General features: G+C 52.4%; 1 protein-coding gene across 1 annotated transcript; it reads right to left on the bottom strand.

Moving 5' to 3' along the window:
• Positions 1-349: 349 nt before the first annotated feature.
• Positions 350-15,665, bottom strand: HHLA2 (HERV-H LTR-associating 2). The gene is made up of 8 exons (XM_039914440.1): positions 15,626-15,665; positions 14,214-14,537; positions 12,558-12,815; positions 10,223-11,155; positions 8,341-8,439; positions 6,195-6,271; positions 1,997-2,116; positions 350-358 (listed from the first exon to the last, which is right to left on the bottom strand). The coding sequence occupies exons 1-8, from the start codon at positions 15,663-15,665 to the stop codon at positions 350-352; spliced, it is 1,860 nt and encodes a 619-aa protein (XP_039770374.1).
• Between the last annotated feature and the right edge of the window lie 822 nt (positions 15,666-16,487).

Below are 16,487 nucleotides of genomic sequence, written 5' to 3'. Positions count from 1 at the left end.
GTTCATTGTTCTCCTGAACTCTCCGAAGCGCTTAGTACAGTGCTCTGCCCACAGTAAGCGCTCAATAAATGTGATCGACTGGCTGACTGATCGTTATTAGGAAGTCCTTTCTCTAGGGTGCGGTGCCTGGCACATAAGCACTTAAATACAATCGTTATTATTAAGGATTTATTGGATTGACAGATATTTTCTCCTTTTCTCGGGGAGACTCAGAGCTTTCGTTCAACACTTTGAAACTCGTTGTGGGCAGGGACTGTGTCTGGTTATCGTTATACCGTACTCTCCCAAGTGCTCGGCCCACAGTAAGTGCTCAATAAATACGACTGAATGAATGAAACTCCAGCTTCCCCTAGTCCGGCTGCAACAGAGGCGATTTGAGCCACAACGTTTATGTCAAAAATAAATTAACTTCTCCTCCTCCCCGGTCTGTCAGTGGAGAATGATTTGAGTCAGCAGCGACAGAAGATGCTTTTTTTTAAAAAAAAAAAAAAAAAAAAGTGTCCTTCGTTAGGCGCTTACTATGTGCCAGGCACTGTTCTAAGCGCTGGGGTGCTGGGGTAGTAACCAGCTAATCAGGTTGGATTCAATCCGTGTCCCACATGGGCCTCAGAATCTTATTCTGCATTTTACAGATGAGGTAACCGAGGCCCAGAGAAGTGAAGCGATTCACCCCAGGTCGCAACGGCAAACGAGTGGCGGGGCTGGACTAGAACCCAGGCCCTTCTCACTCCCAGTCCTCTGTTCTACCCCCTAGACCACGCTGCTTCAGGGGAGGACTTGAAGCAATCAGGATTTTGCTCACCCAGATGAAGCTTTATTTAGCTTTCAGTGCGGATCAATTAGAGAGGGACTTGATTGAGGGATTCAGGGTTCTGAAAGGTGCAGTCTCGTGAAAGACAATCAGCCCCTCCATTTCCTCCTGACCCGCGACCCGGGAACAATGAACCACTCAGAGAGTTGAGTGGCCATCGGCTCCAAATGGGGGGAAGGAAGTATTTCTTTGTGCGGCGAGGCTCCGGACTTGACTGCCTCACAAAAGCTAAAGAGGAAATAAAGTGACACTGAGCCACAGGCCAATTCTAGTGAATTCCGGACCCGGCGGGAAGCGTGGAAAGAGCGCAGGCCTGGCAATCAGAGGACCTGGGTTCCCATCCCGGCCCCACCGCTTGTCTGCCGTGAGACCTCGGGCAAGTTGCTTCGCTTCTCCGGCCCTCAGTTTCCTCATCTGTAAAATGGGGATTCAGTGTTGTTCTCCCTCCCTGTAATAATAATCACAGTGAGTGTTTGTTAAGCGCTTATTACGTACCAGGCACTAAGCGCTGGGGTGGATACAAGCAAATGGGGTTCCATCCGGGGCTTATAGTCTCAAACGCCAGTTTACAGATAAGGAAACTGAGACACAGAGAAGCCAAGTGACTTGCCCAAGTTCACACAGCAGGCAAGTGGTGGAGCTGGAATTAGAACCCATGACTTTCTGACTCCCAGGCCCGTGCTCTACCCGCCACTCCGCCTACTTAGACTGTGAGCCCCAAGTGGGACGGGGATTGTGTCCAACGTTCCCTGTCCATAAGGAGCTTACAGTCAATGAGTCGGCGATACTTACTGCACGCTGATTATGTTATGAGCGCCGTACTAAGCGCCTGGGAGAAGATAATACAACAGAGTTGGCAGATGCCTTCCCTGTCCACAAGGAGCTTACAGTCTAGAGTGGGACACGGACATTAACCTAAATAAATAATTTACAGTACTTCGTACATAACCCTGTAGTCCTCTACTCGTCTACGTGACCTCGGGCAAGTCACTTCACATCTCTGGGCCTCATTTACCTCATCCGCATAATGGGGTTTAAGACTGTGAGCCCCATCTTGGACAGACACTGTGCCCAACCTGATGATCTGGTATCTCCCCCAGTGCTCAGTACAGTGCCTGGTACCTGGTAAGTACTAAACGAGTGCCCTAAAAAGGGAAAAAAAAAAAAAAAAGGGCTGAACATTACCTTTGTCCCGCCAAGGCCCAGCCTCCACTGATGATAAACAACTTCCAGCTGCTGGCACCATGCCTTCTGCGTCAGAACAAGGAGCGAGAGACCCTGATTAAACTGCTGATTAAACGGAGGCTACAAGCCAGGGACGGAGAGCCAAGACGCCAGAGTGGGAGGAGGAGTAAAAGAGGAGGAAGAGAAGGAGAAGTGAGAGGAAGGGGAGGAGTAAAAGAGGGAGTCAACACCTGTTCTGCCTTCCCCTGATGCTTTGAACCGCCCTCTGATTATCTTGTTTCTACCCCAGTGCTTAGTATAGCGGTCAGCAACTAATCATGATATCTGTGAAATGCTTACTATGTCCCGTACCGCACATAATAAATGCTTGTCGAATACCACCATGTGAAAACAAAACTCAAACAACAGCCAGGGGCGTTCTATTGTACTCTCCCAAGCACTCAGTACAGTGCTCCGCCCACAGTAAGCGCTCAATAAATACGATCGATTGACGGACTGGCAGATCTAACAGTCTCCCGGCTAACTCTCGGACTACCGAACTCTCAGAGAACCTGCCGAGCTGCTGGGTTCAGCTGGTCATTTCTCTGTCCACCGGTGCGTCGGATAAGCGGTGTGGCCTGGTGGTCGACGACAGACCGTGGTCGGGAGCAGGGAGACAGAAGGGGAACCGTTGTGTGGGGGTTTTCCCGGGTACGGAGCCCAGCTTTGAGAGGCCGCCCCGGCCGAGCCTCATTTCCTCTTGCCCCGCTCCCTCCTTGTGTCACCCTTGCGGTTGGGTCGGCACCTCTTATTCACCCCTCCCTTCAGCCCCACAGCACTTTTTGTACATCGCAGTAATTTATTTACATTAACGTCGGTATCCTCTTCCGGACCGTTGGCTTGTTGTGAGCGGCAGGGAACGTGTCACCGACTCTCCCGTGTGCTTAGTATAGTGCTCCGCACACGGTAAGCGTGCAATAAACATGGTTGATTCGTTGGTTCACTCCATCGTATTTACTGGGCGCTTACCGCGTGCAGTGCCCCGTACTAAGTTCTTGATCGATGCTTCTTAGCGTGTACATATATCCCAACGAAGGAATTTGCCGGAACTTTTCTTCTCACGTTCATTCATTCAGTGGTATTTATTCTCACCACGCTTGAGTCTTCCTAAGGTTTTCCTGACAATTTTGAAGAGCGAAAACTCCCCCCCGGTTATCTCCCAACACTCCCTCGCTCCGTCTCGCAGCAAATTCAGGGAGCCAGAGGGCTCGGTGACGTCAGAGGAAATCAAACGCAGCGTCTCCAGTGGGGCACGAGACACGGTCTGGGTCTCCCTGACTTGCTTCCTTTTTCCAATCCCCCTCCCAGCCCCGCAGCAATTAGATGCATATCTGTCATTTATTTATCTCTATTAATATCTGTCTCACCCCCTCTAGATTGTAAGCTCGCTCTGGGCAGGGAACGTGTTCATCGTTGTATCGCACTCTCCCGAGCGCCGGGTAAAGTGCTCTGCACACAGTAAGCGCCCAGTAAATAGGATTGATTGAACGAATGTATGAATAAATGCATTCTGAGTTTCTCGCCGCCGGCCCCTTGCCCAGGTTCCCGCCTCTGGTCCGGAACTCCCTCCGGCTTCACGATCGACAGTCCACCGTCCTCCCCATCTTGACCCCGCGAAGCTTAATGCCAAATGGATTCAAAGTCTTAATGCCGAGCAGGGACTGGCACAGGAGCAGGAGGTTTGGGCTCTGTCCATCCAGCGTCTACTGTTCCGTCTGTTTCGTAGGAAGTCTGCCGCTCGGATGCTTCATCTGATGTGCTCGAGAACTATTAAGATAGAATGGCCATGGTCAGTATGTTGGATGTTTGAAATCAATCAAGCAATCCATGTAAATTCATCTCCAGACTGTTCATTGTACTCTTTCAAGCACTTATTACAGTGCCCTGCACACTGGATGTAATAATAATAATAATATTTGTTAAGCGCTTACTGTGTGACAGGCATTTTACTAAACGCTGGGCTGGAGGCAAGTAAATCGAGTTGGACACAGTCCCTGTCCCACCTGGGGCTCACAGTCTCAATCCCCATTTTACAGATGAGAGAACTGAAGCACAGAGAAGCAAAATGTCTTGCCCAGGGTCACACAGCAGACAAGCGGAAGAGCCGGGATTAGAACCCATGACCTCCTGACTCCCAGGCCCGGGATAATAATAATAATGTTGGTTTTTGTTAAACGCTTACTCCGTACAGAGCACTGTCCTAAGCGCTGGGGTAGATACAGGGGAATGAGGTTGACCCCCGTGAGGCTCACAGTCTTCATCCCCATTTTACAGGTGAGGGAAGTGAGGCACAGAGAAGTGAAGTGACCTGCCCACAGTCACACAGCTGACAAGGGGCAGAGTCGGGATCTATCCACTACGCCATGCTGCTTCTCCAGATGGGCTCAATAACTACCACTGATGGACTGGTGGATCGGCACGGGATCATCGCTCACCGGGTGCAGAGAACTGTAGGAAGAGCTTGGGAGATGACAATACAATAGAGTCGATGGACACGATCCCGGCCCACGGGGAGTTTACGGCCCACAGCGGCGGGAGACGGACATTGAAATGTAAGTCCAGGTAGGGGAAAGCAGGATGAACCAGAATCCCCTAGGACAACTGTTACGACGCGGAGAAGGTCCAGCCCTTCCTTGCTTGCCCTAGGAGTGTCCAGCCTTGACGGCGTAGTGGAAAGAACACCGGCCCGGGAGGTCATGGGTTCTATACCCGGCTCCGCCACTTGTCTGCTGTGTGACCTTGGACAAGTCATTTCACCTCTCCGGGCAGCGTGGCTAGAGAAGCAGCGTGGCTCAGTGGAAAGAGCACGGGCTTTGGAGTCAGGGGTCATGAGTTTGAATTCTGCTCTGCCACTTGTCAGCCGTGTGGCTGTGGGCAAGTCACTTCACTTCTCTGGGCCTCAGTTACCTCATCTGGAAAATGGGGATTAAGACCGTGAGCCCCACATGGGACATCCTGATTCCCCCGTGTCTACCCCAGCGCTTAGAACAGTGCTCGGCACATAGTAAAGCGCTTAACAAATACCAACATTATTATCCTCTGTAAAAAACGGGCATGAAAAGCGTGTCTGTGTCCAAGCCGGTCGGCTTGTATTTGCCCCAGCACTTGGAACGGCGCTTGGTACATGCTTAACAAGTAATGTTAATGTTGGTATTTGTTAAGCGCTTACCCTGTGCAGAGCACTGTTCTGAGCGCTGGGGTAGATACAGGGTAATCAGGCCGTCCCACGTGAGGCTCACACTTGATCCCCATTTTCCAGATGAGGTAACTGAGGCCCAGAGAAGTGACCCGCCCACAGTCACACAGCTGACGAGCGGCAGAGCTGGGATTCGAACCCATGACCTCTGACTCCCAATCCCGGGCTCTTTCCACTGAGCCACGCTGCTTCTCTACCACTGTCACCAGTCAGTGGTATTTATTGAGCGCTTGCTGTGTGTACTTGGGAGAGTTCAGTAGAGTCGGTAGACCTATTCCCCGTCCTCGGGGAGCTTACCATCCGCTGTCCAAGTCGCTGGGGGCAAAGTGTGAGGATATTGACTCGGACACAGTTCCTGCTCAGCAGGGGACTGGCAAAACGGGAGGGAGAGGAGACCCGGAAAAGAACGTCAGGGGCCGGTCAGCGAAAGCAACAATTCAACAATGACAGGATGCGCCGGACTCTCCCGAGAGCTTAGTACAGTGCCCCGCATCCGGGAAGTGCTCGATAGATAGGACCGATTGAGGATGCAATCCAACAGAGTCGGTGGACTCTAGGACCGAGAACCCGCGTAGCCCAGTGAAACCAGGAGGGGCCCGGGAGTCGCGGGACCCGGGTTCTAATCCCCGCTCCGCCACGTGACCGCCGCGTGAACTCGGGCTAGTCGTTTAACGAGCCCGGGCCTCAGTTGCCTCTTCCGTAAAACGGGGGGTAGAACTGAGAGCCCCGTGCCGGACGGGGACTGGGTCCGTGCGGATTACCGTGAATCCACCTCGGGGCTCGGTGCGGTGCCTGGCACACGGCGATAGCATTAAAAACCAAACCAAGCAAAGCGATCAACCGAAGGCTCACGGTCTAGTGTCCGGTCCCAGCTGCCACCTTTTACCAATTCTCTGTGTTGAAGGAGTTTGCTGTCGATCAATCTTCAAAGCTCAGAACTCAGATTAAAGGAGAAGATCTTACATTTAACGAGACCTCCTCAGACGACTCTGCTGCCTGTGCCAACGACTCTCTCCGCAGCGACTTCGACTGGCATCCTCCTACGGACGACAAGAGACGCTCGGTGAAGGGGTTGCCGTTAGCTCCCCGCCGGACAACGGCAGAGGAGGCGAAGGACGCTCTCTGCCTCTCCCTGCGGAGCCCGGGTGAGGAGAGAGACAGAGAGAGGAGGCAGAGATAGAGAGAGGAATGGGTGGAGAGACAGGGAGAGAGACGGGGGGAGAGAGAAGACAGGAGGGGGAGAGAGATGGAGGGGGAGAGAGATGGAGGGGGAGAGATAAAAGGGGAGACAGAGCGATGGGGTGGGAGAGATAGAGGGACGGGAAGAGAGCCGGAGACGGAGGGAAGAGGGAGAAAGGGAGTTGACAAGGCCTGGTTAGGAGAATATCTGGGCCTATGTGAGAAGCAAGACAGTGACCGAAATAGCAGGAAGTCCGTGCCTGTAGCCTCCCCCTGCCTGGAACCGTCAAAAGTTGGGGTTTGTCTCTACCCTTTCGGCTCCCCACTGGATGAGAAGTAGGGTGACCCTCCACTCTGGCCTTCGAACGAGGTAATGACCATGGAGGACGGCGGAAGGATACAGAGGCAGCACGGCCCAGTGGAAAGGGCACCGTCCTGGGAGTCAGGGGAACCGGGTTCTAATCCCGACTCTGCCACTGGCCCGCTGGGAGACTTTGGTCAAGTCACTCGACTTCTCCCTTCCTCAGTATCCTCCATCTGTAAAATGGGACGAAATATCATCTCCTCTCCCCTTTCGATTGAGCCTCAGGCAGGACGGGAGTTGTGTTTGATTATATCGTGTAATAATGACTGTGGTATCTGTTAAGGGCTTACTATGTGCCAGGTACTGTACTAAGCCCTGGGGCAAGTCGGACAACAGTCCCTGTCCCATGAAGGGCTTACGGTCTCAACGTCCGTTTTACAGATGAGAGAATTAAGGCCCGGAGATGTGAAGTGACTCGCTCCAGGTCACGCAGCAAGACAGGGGGCGGAGACGGGGTCAGAACCAGGGTCCTTCTGACTCCCGGGACCGGGCTCTTTCCACTGCGCCGCAACTTGGCCTAAAATCCCCAGCAAATACCGCGACTTTTAGCAGCACGAATATGACCATCATTAATGCCTCAGATCAATGGGATTGAGAAGGGCTGATCTCAGTCGCTTGCTTTTTCTCTTCCTTGGGTTCACCATCCAACCTCCCTCGTGGCCTGCGTACTTCTCCGCCAGCTCCACCTCCAGAGCTCCTGTCGGCCTCCACAGAACTTAGTCATCGTGGCTGGCACAGATCCATGTCGCCGACCTCGGGGCTAGCTGCCACCCTGTGAAAACGAGTCAACCCAGAGTCGGACGCCCCAACGAATCCCGGGGAGCCGAGGTGGGGTCTTGAATGATAATGATAATGCTAATAATAATAATGTTGGTATTTGTTAAGCGCTTACTACGTGCAGAGCACTGTTCTAAGCGCTGGGGTAGACACAGGGGAATCGGGTTGTCCCACGTGGGGCTCCCGGTCTTAATCCCCATTTTACAGAGGAGGTCACTGAGGCACAGAGAAGCGAAGCGACTTGCCCGCAGTCACACAACTGACAAGTGGCAGAGCCGGGCTTCGAACCCATGACCTCCGACTCCAAAGCCCGTGCTCTTTCCACTGAGCCACGCTGCTTCTCTCTACAAATGTATACACTAACGTATACTAATATTTGTTAAGCGCTTTCTACGTGTCAAGACCCTAAGACCTGGGGTAGGTACAGGATAATCAGGTTGTTCAAAGTCCACGTCCCACGTGGGCCTCACAGACTTAATCTCCACTTTACAGAGGAGGGAACTGAAGCCCAGAGAAGTGAAGTGACCTGCCCAAGGTCACACAGCGGGCAGTGCTAGAGCTGGGACTGGAACCCAGGTCAATCAGCTTCTCCGGGCCTCAGTTCCCTCATCTGTAAAATGGGGATAAAATTCCGGCTCTCCCTCTTGCTTAGACTGGGAGCCCTCAGTTTTGAGCACAGCGCCTGACACACAGTAAGCACTCAACAAATACCACCACTGTTATCATTGTTACTGTCGTCGCCGTCGTCATTATTGTCGTCATTTCAGCACGGGCCCAGCTGAAACGTACTCCTCCTCCTGACGATTCCTGTCGCCGGCAGAATCATCAACAGCATAAAAGCCAGGGCGAGCAGCACAACTGACCAAGCATCCAACTCTCCTTTGAGTTCTGAAAAACAGAAAAGTTCCCGAGACAGAATGGTAAATTTCCGGGGAAGTGGGGCATTCCCAGAACTTCGCCCCTCCCTAAACCCGACGGGCTCGGGGCCGCGTTTCCCTCCTCCTCAGGAACCTCCAGTGATTGCCCAGCCACATCCGACTGAAACTCCTCACGGTTGGCTTTGAAGCGCTCCATCACCTTGCCCCTTCCTACCTCGTCTCACTACTCTCCTCCCCCAACCCAGCCATCACACTTGGCTCCTCTAACGCCAACCTTCTCACTCTGCCTCCACCTCGTCTATCTCTCCGCCGACCTCTCGCCCACAACCCGCCTCTGGCCTGGATCGCCCTCCCTCCTCAAGTCCGACAGACGTCGTCTCTCCGCCGCTTCAAAGCCCTATCGAAGGCCCATCTCCTCCAAGAGGCCTCCCCGACGAAGCCCCTCCTTTCCTCTTCTCCCTCTCCCTTCTGCCTTGCCCCGGCAGCCTGGCTCAGTGGAAAGAGCCCGGGCTTGGGAGTCAGAGGACGTGGGTTCGACTCCCGGCTCTGCCACTTGTCAGCTGTGTGACCTCGGGCGAGTCGCTTCACTTCTCTGTGCTTCAGTGACCTCATCTGTAAAATGGGGATTAACTGTGAGCCTCAGGTGGGACGACCCGATTACCCTGCATCACCCCCAGCGCTTAGAACAGCGCTCTGCACATAGTAAGCGCTTAACCAATACCAACATTATTATTATTATTATCCCAGCCCTGCTACTTGTCTGCAGTGTGACCTCGGGCAGGCCACTTAATTTCTCTGTGCCTCAGTTACTTCCTCTGTAAAATGGGGATCGAATCGGTGAGCCCCACGTGGGACAACCCGATTACCTTGTATAGACTCCAGTGCTTCGAACAGCGCTTGGCACGTAGTAAGTGCTTAACGAATGCCGTAATCATTATTATTATCATCCATTCCCCCTCCCAGCCCCACAGCATATACCGATCCCTCATTTATTTATGGATATTAACGTCTGCCTGCCCCTCTAGGCCGTAAACTCATTGTGGGCAAGGAATGTGTCAGTTTACCGTTCAGTTGTACTCTCCCAAACGCTTAGAACGGTGCTCTGCACGCAGCGCTCGACAAATACCATCGAATGAAGGAATGCTACCCTCCAATGGAACCCCTTACCCTGCCCTCTCTGGGGTCTGAGGGAGGACCGGGCTGAACCCCACCACCCCCTATCCTTTGGAGCGAGCCCTCAAGGGGACCCTCCCCGCCCTCAAGGAGCTTGCAGTCTAGTCGGAGAAGACTATTCATTCCCTTGTATTTACTGAACGCTTACCCTGTGTACTAAACGCTTGGGAGGGTACGACACAGCAACCAACAGACGGATTCCCTGGCCACAGTGAGCTTACAGCCTAGGATACTCCCCTCAGCCCAAACAGCGCGAGCGGCAGACCTCCGGAAGGATCGGCAACGGCATATTCTGCATCCTGTCGTATATACGGACGTTTCGAGTACAGGGAAACCCTTTAGCGGCCGAAGGAGTTTTGAGCCAGAGAAGACATTTGCCCTAATCCACTTTAGCTTTTCGCCTTCCCGCTTCACGCGGCGCACCTTTCTGTCGCTCCCCCCGTTAGATTGGCAGCTCCCTGAGGGCAGGGATCACATCTACCAATCGTACCGTACTCTTCTAAGGGCTGAAAACAGTGCCCTGCACACGGTCAGCGCTCGATATCTACCATTAATGGATCGATCGTTACCGCATTCAAATTCTCCTGCCAAAGTCCTCTCCCTACCCCGGAGCCACTTACCCCCACTGACTTGTTGCCCGGTGAAGGTTTGCGTGATGGCGTTTTCCACAGTGAGTGCTTGCACGATGGGTTTTTGCACAGTGGGCTTTTGCACGGTGAGTTTTTGCATAGTGGGTTTTGGCACGGTGGGTTTTGGCACGGTGGGTTTTGGCACGGTGGGTTTTGGCACGGTGGGTTTTGGCACGGTGGGTTTTTGCGTAGCGGGTTTTTGCACGGTGGGTTTTTGCGTAGCGGATTTCTGCACGGTGGGTTTTTGCACGGTGGGTTTTTGCACGGTGGGTTTTTGCACGGTAGGTTTTTGCACAGCGGGTTTTAGTATAAAGGGGTTTTGCCCGGTGAGTTTTTGCGTAGCGGGTTTTTCCACGGTGGGGTTTTGCACGGTAGGTTTTTGCACAGCGGGTTTTAGTATAAAGGGGTTTTGCCCGGTGAGTTTTTGCGTAGCGGGTTTTTGCACGGTGGGTTTTTGCGTAGCGGGTTTCTGCACGGTGGGTTTTTGCACGGTGGGTTTCTGCACGGTGGGTTTTTGCACGGTAGGTTTTTGCACAGCGGGTTTTAGTATAAAGGGGTTTTGCCCGGTGAGTTTTTGCGTAGCGGCTTTTTGCACGGTGGGTTTTTGCACGGTGAGTTGTCTCACGGTGAGTTGGGTGAAGGATCGTGACGAAATGCTACACAGGTACTCTCCCTCATCCGACTGGAGAAGATTCTTTAAGGTCACATTGCTGACTCCCTGAATGACGGCCTTTGGATCCCAGGAGAGTCGAGGTTCACGGATGTTGAGCTTCCGTGAGGTGTTATCAAAAGACGCCAGGACCACCAAAGAAGCTTGAGTGACTTTGGACCAAGTGACGATAAAAGGTAAGTCGGGTGATAATTTCTCCTTTGCGCATAGAGAGGGAAATGAAACCTCTTCGCCTTCATTTCCTACCAGAGGCTCTAAGAGCACAGAATCGGGAAAAAGAAACCATGAAAAGAGATTATTTTAAGCCGCCAAAAGTGCCGTCGGTCCCTGAGAGGTTAAGCTGGTTTCCAAGAAGAGAATCTTCCTAATGGGAATTTGGATAGGGTTGTGTCAGAGTTACCTGGATGCCTAATTAGAGCACCGATCTTTTAGGAGAGCGTATCTGGAGGGACAGAGGAGAGGATAACCCGATGCCTTTGCTCAGCATAGAAAACCCGTGAACTATTTAAACCGCCCTAATAATTAGCACTTTGCCTTTTCAAAGAGACTCTTCTTTTCTGCACCAGCTCAACGTAGCTACGGTCATTAGCGAAAGCACCGTTTCCGGTGGATGGGGCTTTTGTTCTAGAAACTCAGAGAAGGGTCAAATCGGCTCAGAGTCAGGGAGACCACTGAGATATTGAACGATTATGATGGGCCCGGCCGTGTATTAAGCATGGGAGAGATGCGAGATCATCAAATCAGACACAGTCCTTCGCGGCCTAAGGGGAAGGGAGGACAGGTATTGAATCCTCACTTTATAGTCGGGGAAACTGAGGCCCGGAGAAGTCACGTGGCTAATCTGTAAATTCCTTGTAGGCAGGGATTGTGTCAACCAGCTCTATTGTATTGTACTCTCCCAAGTGCTCAGTTCAGTGCTCTGCACACAGCGCTCGATAAATACCACTGATTGAATAATGGTAAATGTATATATATTTAGATAGATACAGATATTCTTATCTATACACAGATAATTATATCTACACAGGCAGTGCGGCCCAGTGGAAAGACCACCGGCCTGGGAGTCAGAAGGACCTGGGCTTTAATCCCGGCTCGGTCATTTGTCTCCTATGTGACCCTGGGCAAGTCACTTTAATAATAATAACAATTATGGCATTTGTTAAGCGCTTCCTACGTGCAGAGCACTGTTCTAAGCGCCGGGGTAGATACAGGATATTTCACTTCTCTGGGCCTCCGTTACTTCATCTGGAAAATGGGGATTAAGTAAGACCGCGAGCCCTATGTAGGGCTGTGGCCAACCCGATTATCTTCTATCTACCCCAGGCTTCATACGGCGTTCGGCGCGAAGTGAGCGCGTAACAAATGCCACAGTTATTATATCTTTGCCTATATCTATCTATATATGCGCATACACATACGCAAGGCAGTGAACGTTCCCACCAACTCCGGCGAATTCTACGGTCCCAAGCGCTCCCTACTTTGCCTTTTGCGGGCGGGCTCACGGATAGGGGACGCAGCCACCGACCGACTTCTCCCGGCTTCACCTGAGTCCCCCCGAACCAGGTGAGATTTCCCTGAAGCCTTTCCCTCGCCACGTTTCTCACAGCCCAGAGGCCCGGGGGGCCGGGGTGGGGGGGGGGAAGCGGGGAGGCCCACCTGCCCTCGTCCAGGTTCCTTTCCACGTTCGTCGCAGCAGGGAGTTCTGGATGGAGCACCAGGTGAGAGAGCTGGAGTCTGCGACAGTCTGTTGACTTTCGATGAAATAGAGATCACCCGACTTCCCTTCCTTGAGGTTCTTAGTTTCTGAGGCCCCACTCCACGTCCACTCTACGTGGGGGTAGATCACAGATGCCCGACAGGTCAGCAGGCTGCTGTTCTCCTGCTTCGTGTACTCCATGGCAGGGGTGAAGAAAGCTGGGGGAACACAAGGAAGAGCAGGCGAAGTGCTGCCCTGAATCAGCGGGGGAGACCAGCGAGATTGTCCAGAACTCTCTTGAAACAAAAAGTCGCTTTTCGGGACCCCCCCGCCCCCCCCAGCCTCTCCCGCCGTCTACCGAGGGCCTATCTCAAATTCAAGTGTCCAGACGGTGTAAACCCTTCAGACGGGGCCGTGATTTTTCCTTTCCAACTGGCTCATCTCTAGTCCGTTAGCTCACTGTGGGCAGGGAGCCTGTACTCTCCCAAGCGTTTAGTGCAGTGCTCTGCACACAGCAAGCGATCGATAGCTTAGTGGAAAGAGCGTGGGCCTGGAAGTCAGAAGGACCTGGGTCCTAAGCCCAGCTCTTGTCACATGGTCTTCTGCGTGTCCTTGGGCAAATGGCTCAACCTCTCTGGGCCCCAGTCACCTCATCTGTGAAACGGATTAAGACACGTGAGCCCCGTGTGAGACGGGGACTGTGTCCGGCCTGATAGACTCCTATCTACCCCTGCGCTTAGTATAGTTCCTGGCAGATAGTAAACACTCAACAAGTAGCATAATTATTATTATCATTCTAAATACCGTCGATGATAACGGTGTAGAGCTGGATTTGAGTCTACTTGGAGCTCACAGCCTAAAGGGAGGAACGGGAATTGAAGCCCATGAGGAAACAGAGACAAAGAGAAGCAAAGGGACTCGCTCAAGGTCTCGCAACAGGCCAGGTGGGGAGCCGATCCTCTCCTCGTTCCACGAGACCAATCAATCATATTTATGGAGTTCCCACTGTGTGCAGAACACTCTAGTAAACGCACGAGGGAGTCAATATAGCAGAGCCGGTAGACACGTCCCTTTCTTTTTTCCCTTTTTCACTGGAACTTGTTGAGCGCCCACTACGTCCCGGGCACCGTACTAAGCCCTGGGGAAGATACAAGCTAATCGGGTTGGACACAGTCCGTGTCCCACCCGGGGCAAGCGGTCTTAACCCTCATTCTGCAGATGTGGCAACTGAGGCCCAGAGCCCGTGACGAGCTTATAGTCCAGGGCGGGTGAGATGGACATCAATGTAAACACACGAATTACGGCTGCACCTGGCGCCGCTGCTACGCGGCTCAGTGGAAAGGGCCTGGGTTCGGGAGTCGGGGGTCATGGGTTCAAATTCTGGCTCCGCCACTTGTCGGCTGTGTGACCGTGGGCAGGTCACTTCACTTCTCTGGGCCTCGGTTCCCTCGGCTGTACAGTGGGGATGAAGACCGGGAGCCTCACGTGGGACAACCTGATTACCCTGTATCTACCCCAGCGTTTAGAACAGTGCTCTGCACATAGTAAGCGCTTAACAGATACCGACATTATTATTAGCTAGCTCTGGGGCACCGAACCTGGACACCCTCACTCACCTGCAAATATCAGTTCCACTTCCTCCTCCACCTTTCCGTCTATGGACGCCGCATAGCAAAAGTAAATCCCAGCATCCTCTGGGCGCAGACGATGGAGTCTGAGAGAGGCATTCCCCTGATGGATTTCACTGTGAAAAAGAGCCGTTCTGTTCCTGTACTGGCTGTCCTGCCTAGACAACTGGTCCTGATCCCTGTAATAGCTGTGCACCACCTTCTCCTCCGCTCCCACTCTCCAGTGTATGACCAGGAAGCTTCCGCTCTTGAAAGAGCAAGGGAGAACCACATCCTGCTGAAATTCGCCCAGGACTGAGGTTCTTCCATTTCCTGAAGCGGAGACAGTAGAGAGAGAGAATCACCGGAGGCCAGGTCGACCCAACGCGAATAACCCCGAGAGACGGGGGAGCTGGTTTGGGAAGTATCCAGGCTCCCTCCCACCCCCAACCCCGCTCTATCACCACCCTCACCCACACACTTGAGGCCTCTAGACTGTGAGCCCACGATGAGCTCTGTTGTATCGGGAAGCAGCGTGGCGTAGTGGATAGAGCACAGGCCCGGGGGTCTGAAGGTCATAGGTTTTAATCCTGGCTCTGCCACTTGTCTGCTGGATGCCCTTGGGCAAGTCACTTCGCTGAGCCTCAGTCACCTCATCTGTAAAACGGGGATTGAGACTGTGAGCCCCACGTGGGACCGGGACTGTGTCCCACCCAATTCCCTTGTTTCCCGGCGTTTACTACGGCGCCGGGCTTACAGTAAGCACTTGACCAATTCCATAATCATGATTATTATTATACTCTTTCAAGCGCTTAACTAGCGAAGTGCTCTGTATACAATAAGGCCTTAATAAATATGATCGATTGATTATACTGTACTCAAGAGTACACGGTAAGTGTCCTGCACACAGTAAGCACTCAACGAATACCATCATCTGATCGACTGAGTGAGGCCAGAAATGCAGCCTTACCCCTGGTGGGAGGCTCACGAATATAGGCTCAATATTACTACTAATAATAATCACAATGACAATATTAATAATCTTATTTGCTAAGTGTTTACTACGTGCCAAGCACTGTACTAAGTGCTGGGGTAACTACCAGATAATCAGGTCAGTCAGTCAGCTGTATCTATTAAGCGCTTACTGTGCGCACAGCACTACACTAAGCACTAAGGAGAGTACGCTATGACAATAAGCAGGCAATTCTCTGCCCACAACGAGCTTACGGTCTAGTGACCGTGTGACCGGAGGGCAAGGAAGTTAAGTGACTTGCCCAAGGTCATCCGTCAGGCAAGTGGAGAAGTTAGAATTAGAACCCAGGTCCTCTGACTCTCAGCCCCGTACTCTTTCCACGAGGCCCCGCTGCTTCCCCATCGCTGGGCCCTCCTCAGCTCGTGGCTGAATTACCGGACTCCAAAACGTCCCTCTCTTGTCCGAGTCTGAAAGTCTGAGAAATCCATATCGTAAATTGACCTTACCGGGTTGTACTGCCAGAGCAAGGATGAGGAGACGCAAGAGAATCTTTCCTTTACACAGCTAAAGGAGAAGGTAAAGAAAAATGAAGATTAAAAACTATCTTGAAACAGAGCCCGCGGCAGCTAATAATAATAATGGGAATCGTGGCTGACTTTGATCATTTCAAGTTTATCCTTGCATGCTTTAAACTGCCACGTGTCAGCTGTGTGACTGTGGGCAAGTCACTTAACTTCTCTGTGCCTCAGTTCCCTCATCTGTAAAATGGGGATTAAGACTGTGAGCCCCACGTGGGACGACCTGATTCCCTTGTGTCTACCCCAGCGCTTAGAACGGTGCTCGGCACATAGTAAGCGCTTAACAAATACCAACATTTTTTTAAACTCTGCCCCCTCCAAAATGATTTCTCCACCCTTATTGGCACTCATGTCCATCTCCCTCGTCAGATGTTCCAGACATTTAACTCTCTCCTCAGGCCCCCCCTTCTCCTGCCTCCTCCCCATCCCTTGCCTCCAATGACCTGGCCACCTACTTTATTAAGAAAATTGACAATATCAGGCTTGAGTTCCCTAAAATCGCCCCTACCCTCCCTCAGTCCCACCCCTTTCCAGCCCCCTCTTCAACTCTCCCATCTTTCCCAGCAGTATCTCCAGAGGCGATCTCCTGCCTCCCCTCAAATCCACCCTTCTACCTGTGTTTCCAACCCCATTCCGTCGCACCTTATCCAAACTCTTGCTCCCTCCCTTCTCTCCCTAATACCATCTTCAACCGTTCACTCTCCAGTGGCTTCTTCCCCACTGCTCTCAAAC

The sequence above is a fragment of the Ornithorhynchus anatinus genome, chromosome 17 (assembly GCF_004115215.2).
Source record: "Ornithorhynchus anatinus isolate Pmale09 chromosome 17, mOrnAna1.pri.v4, whole genome shotgun sequence".
Classification (NCBI taxonomy): Eukaryota; Metazoa; Chordata; class Mammalia; order Monotremata; family Ornithorhynchidae; genus Ornithorhynchus; species Ornithorhynchus anatinus.
This window is presented reverse-complemented; position numbering and strand designations above follow the sequence as displayed.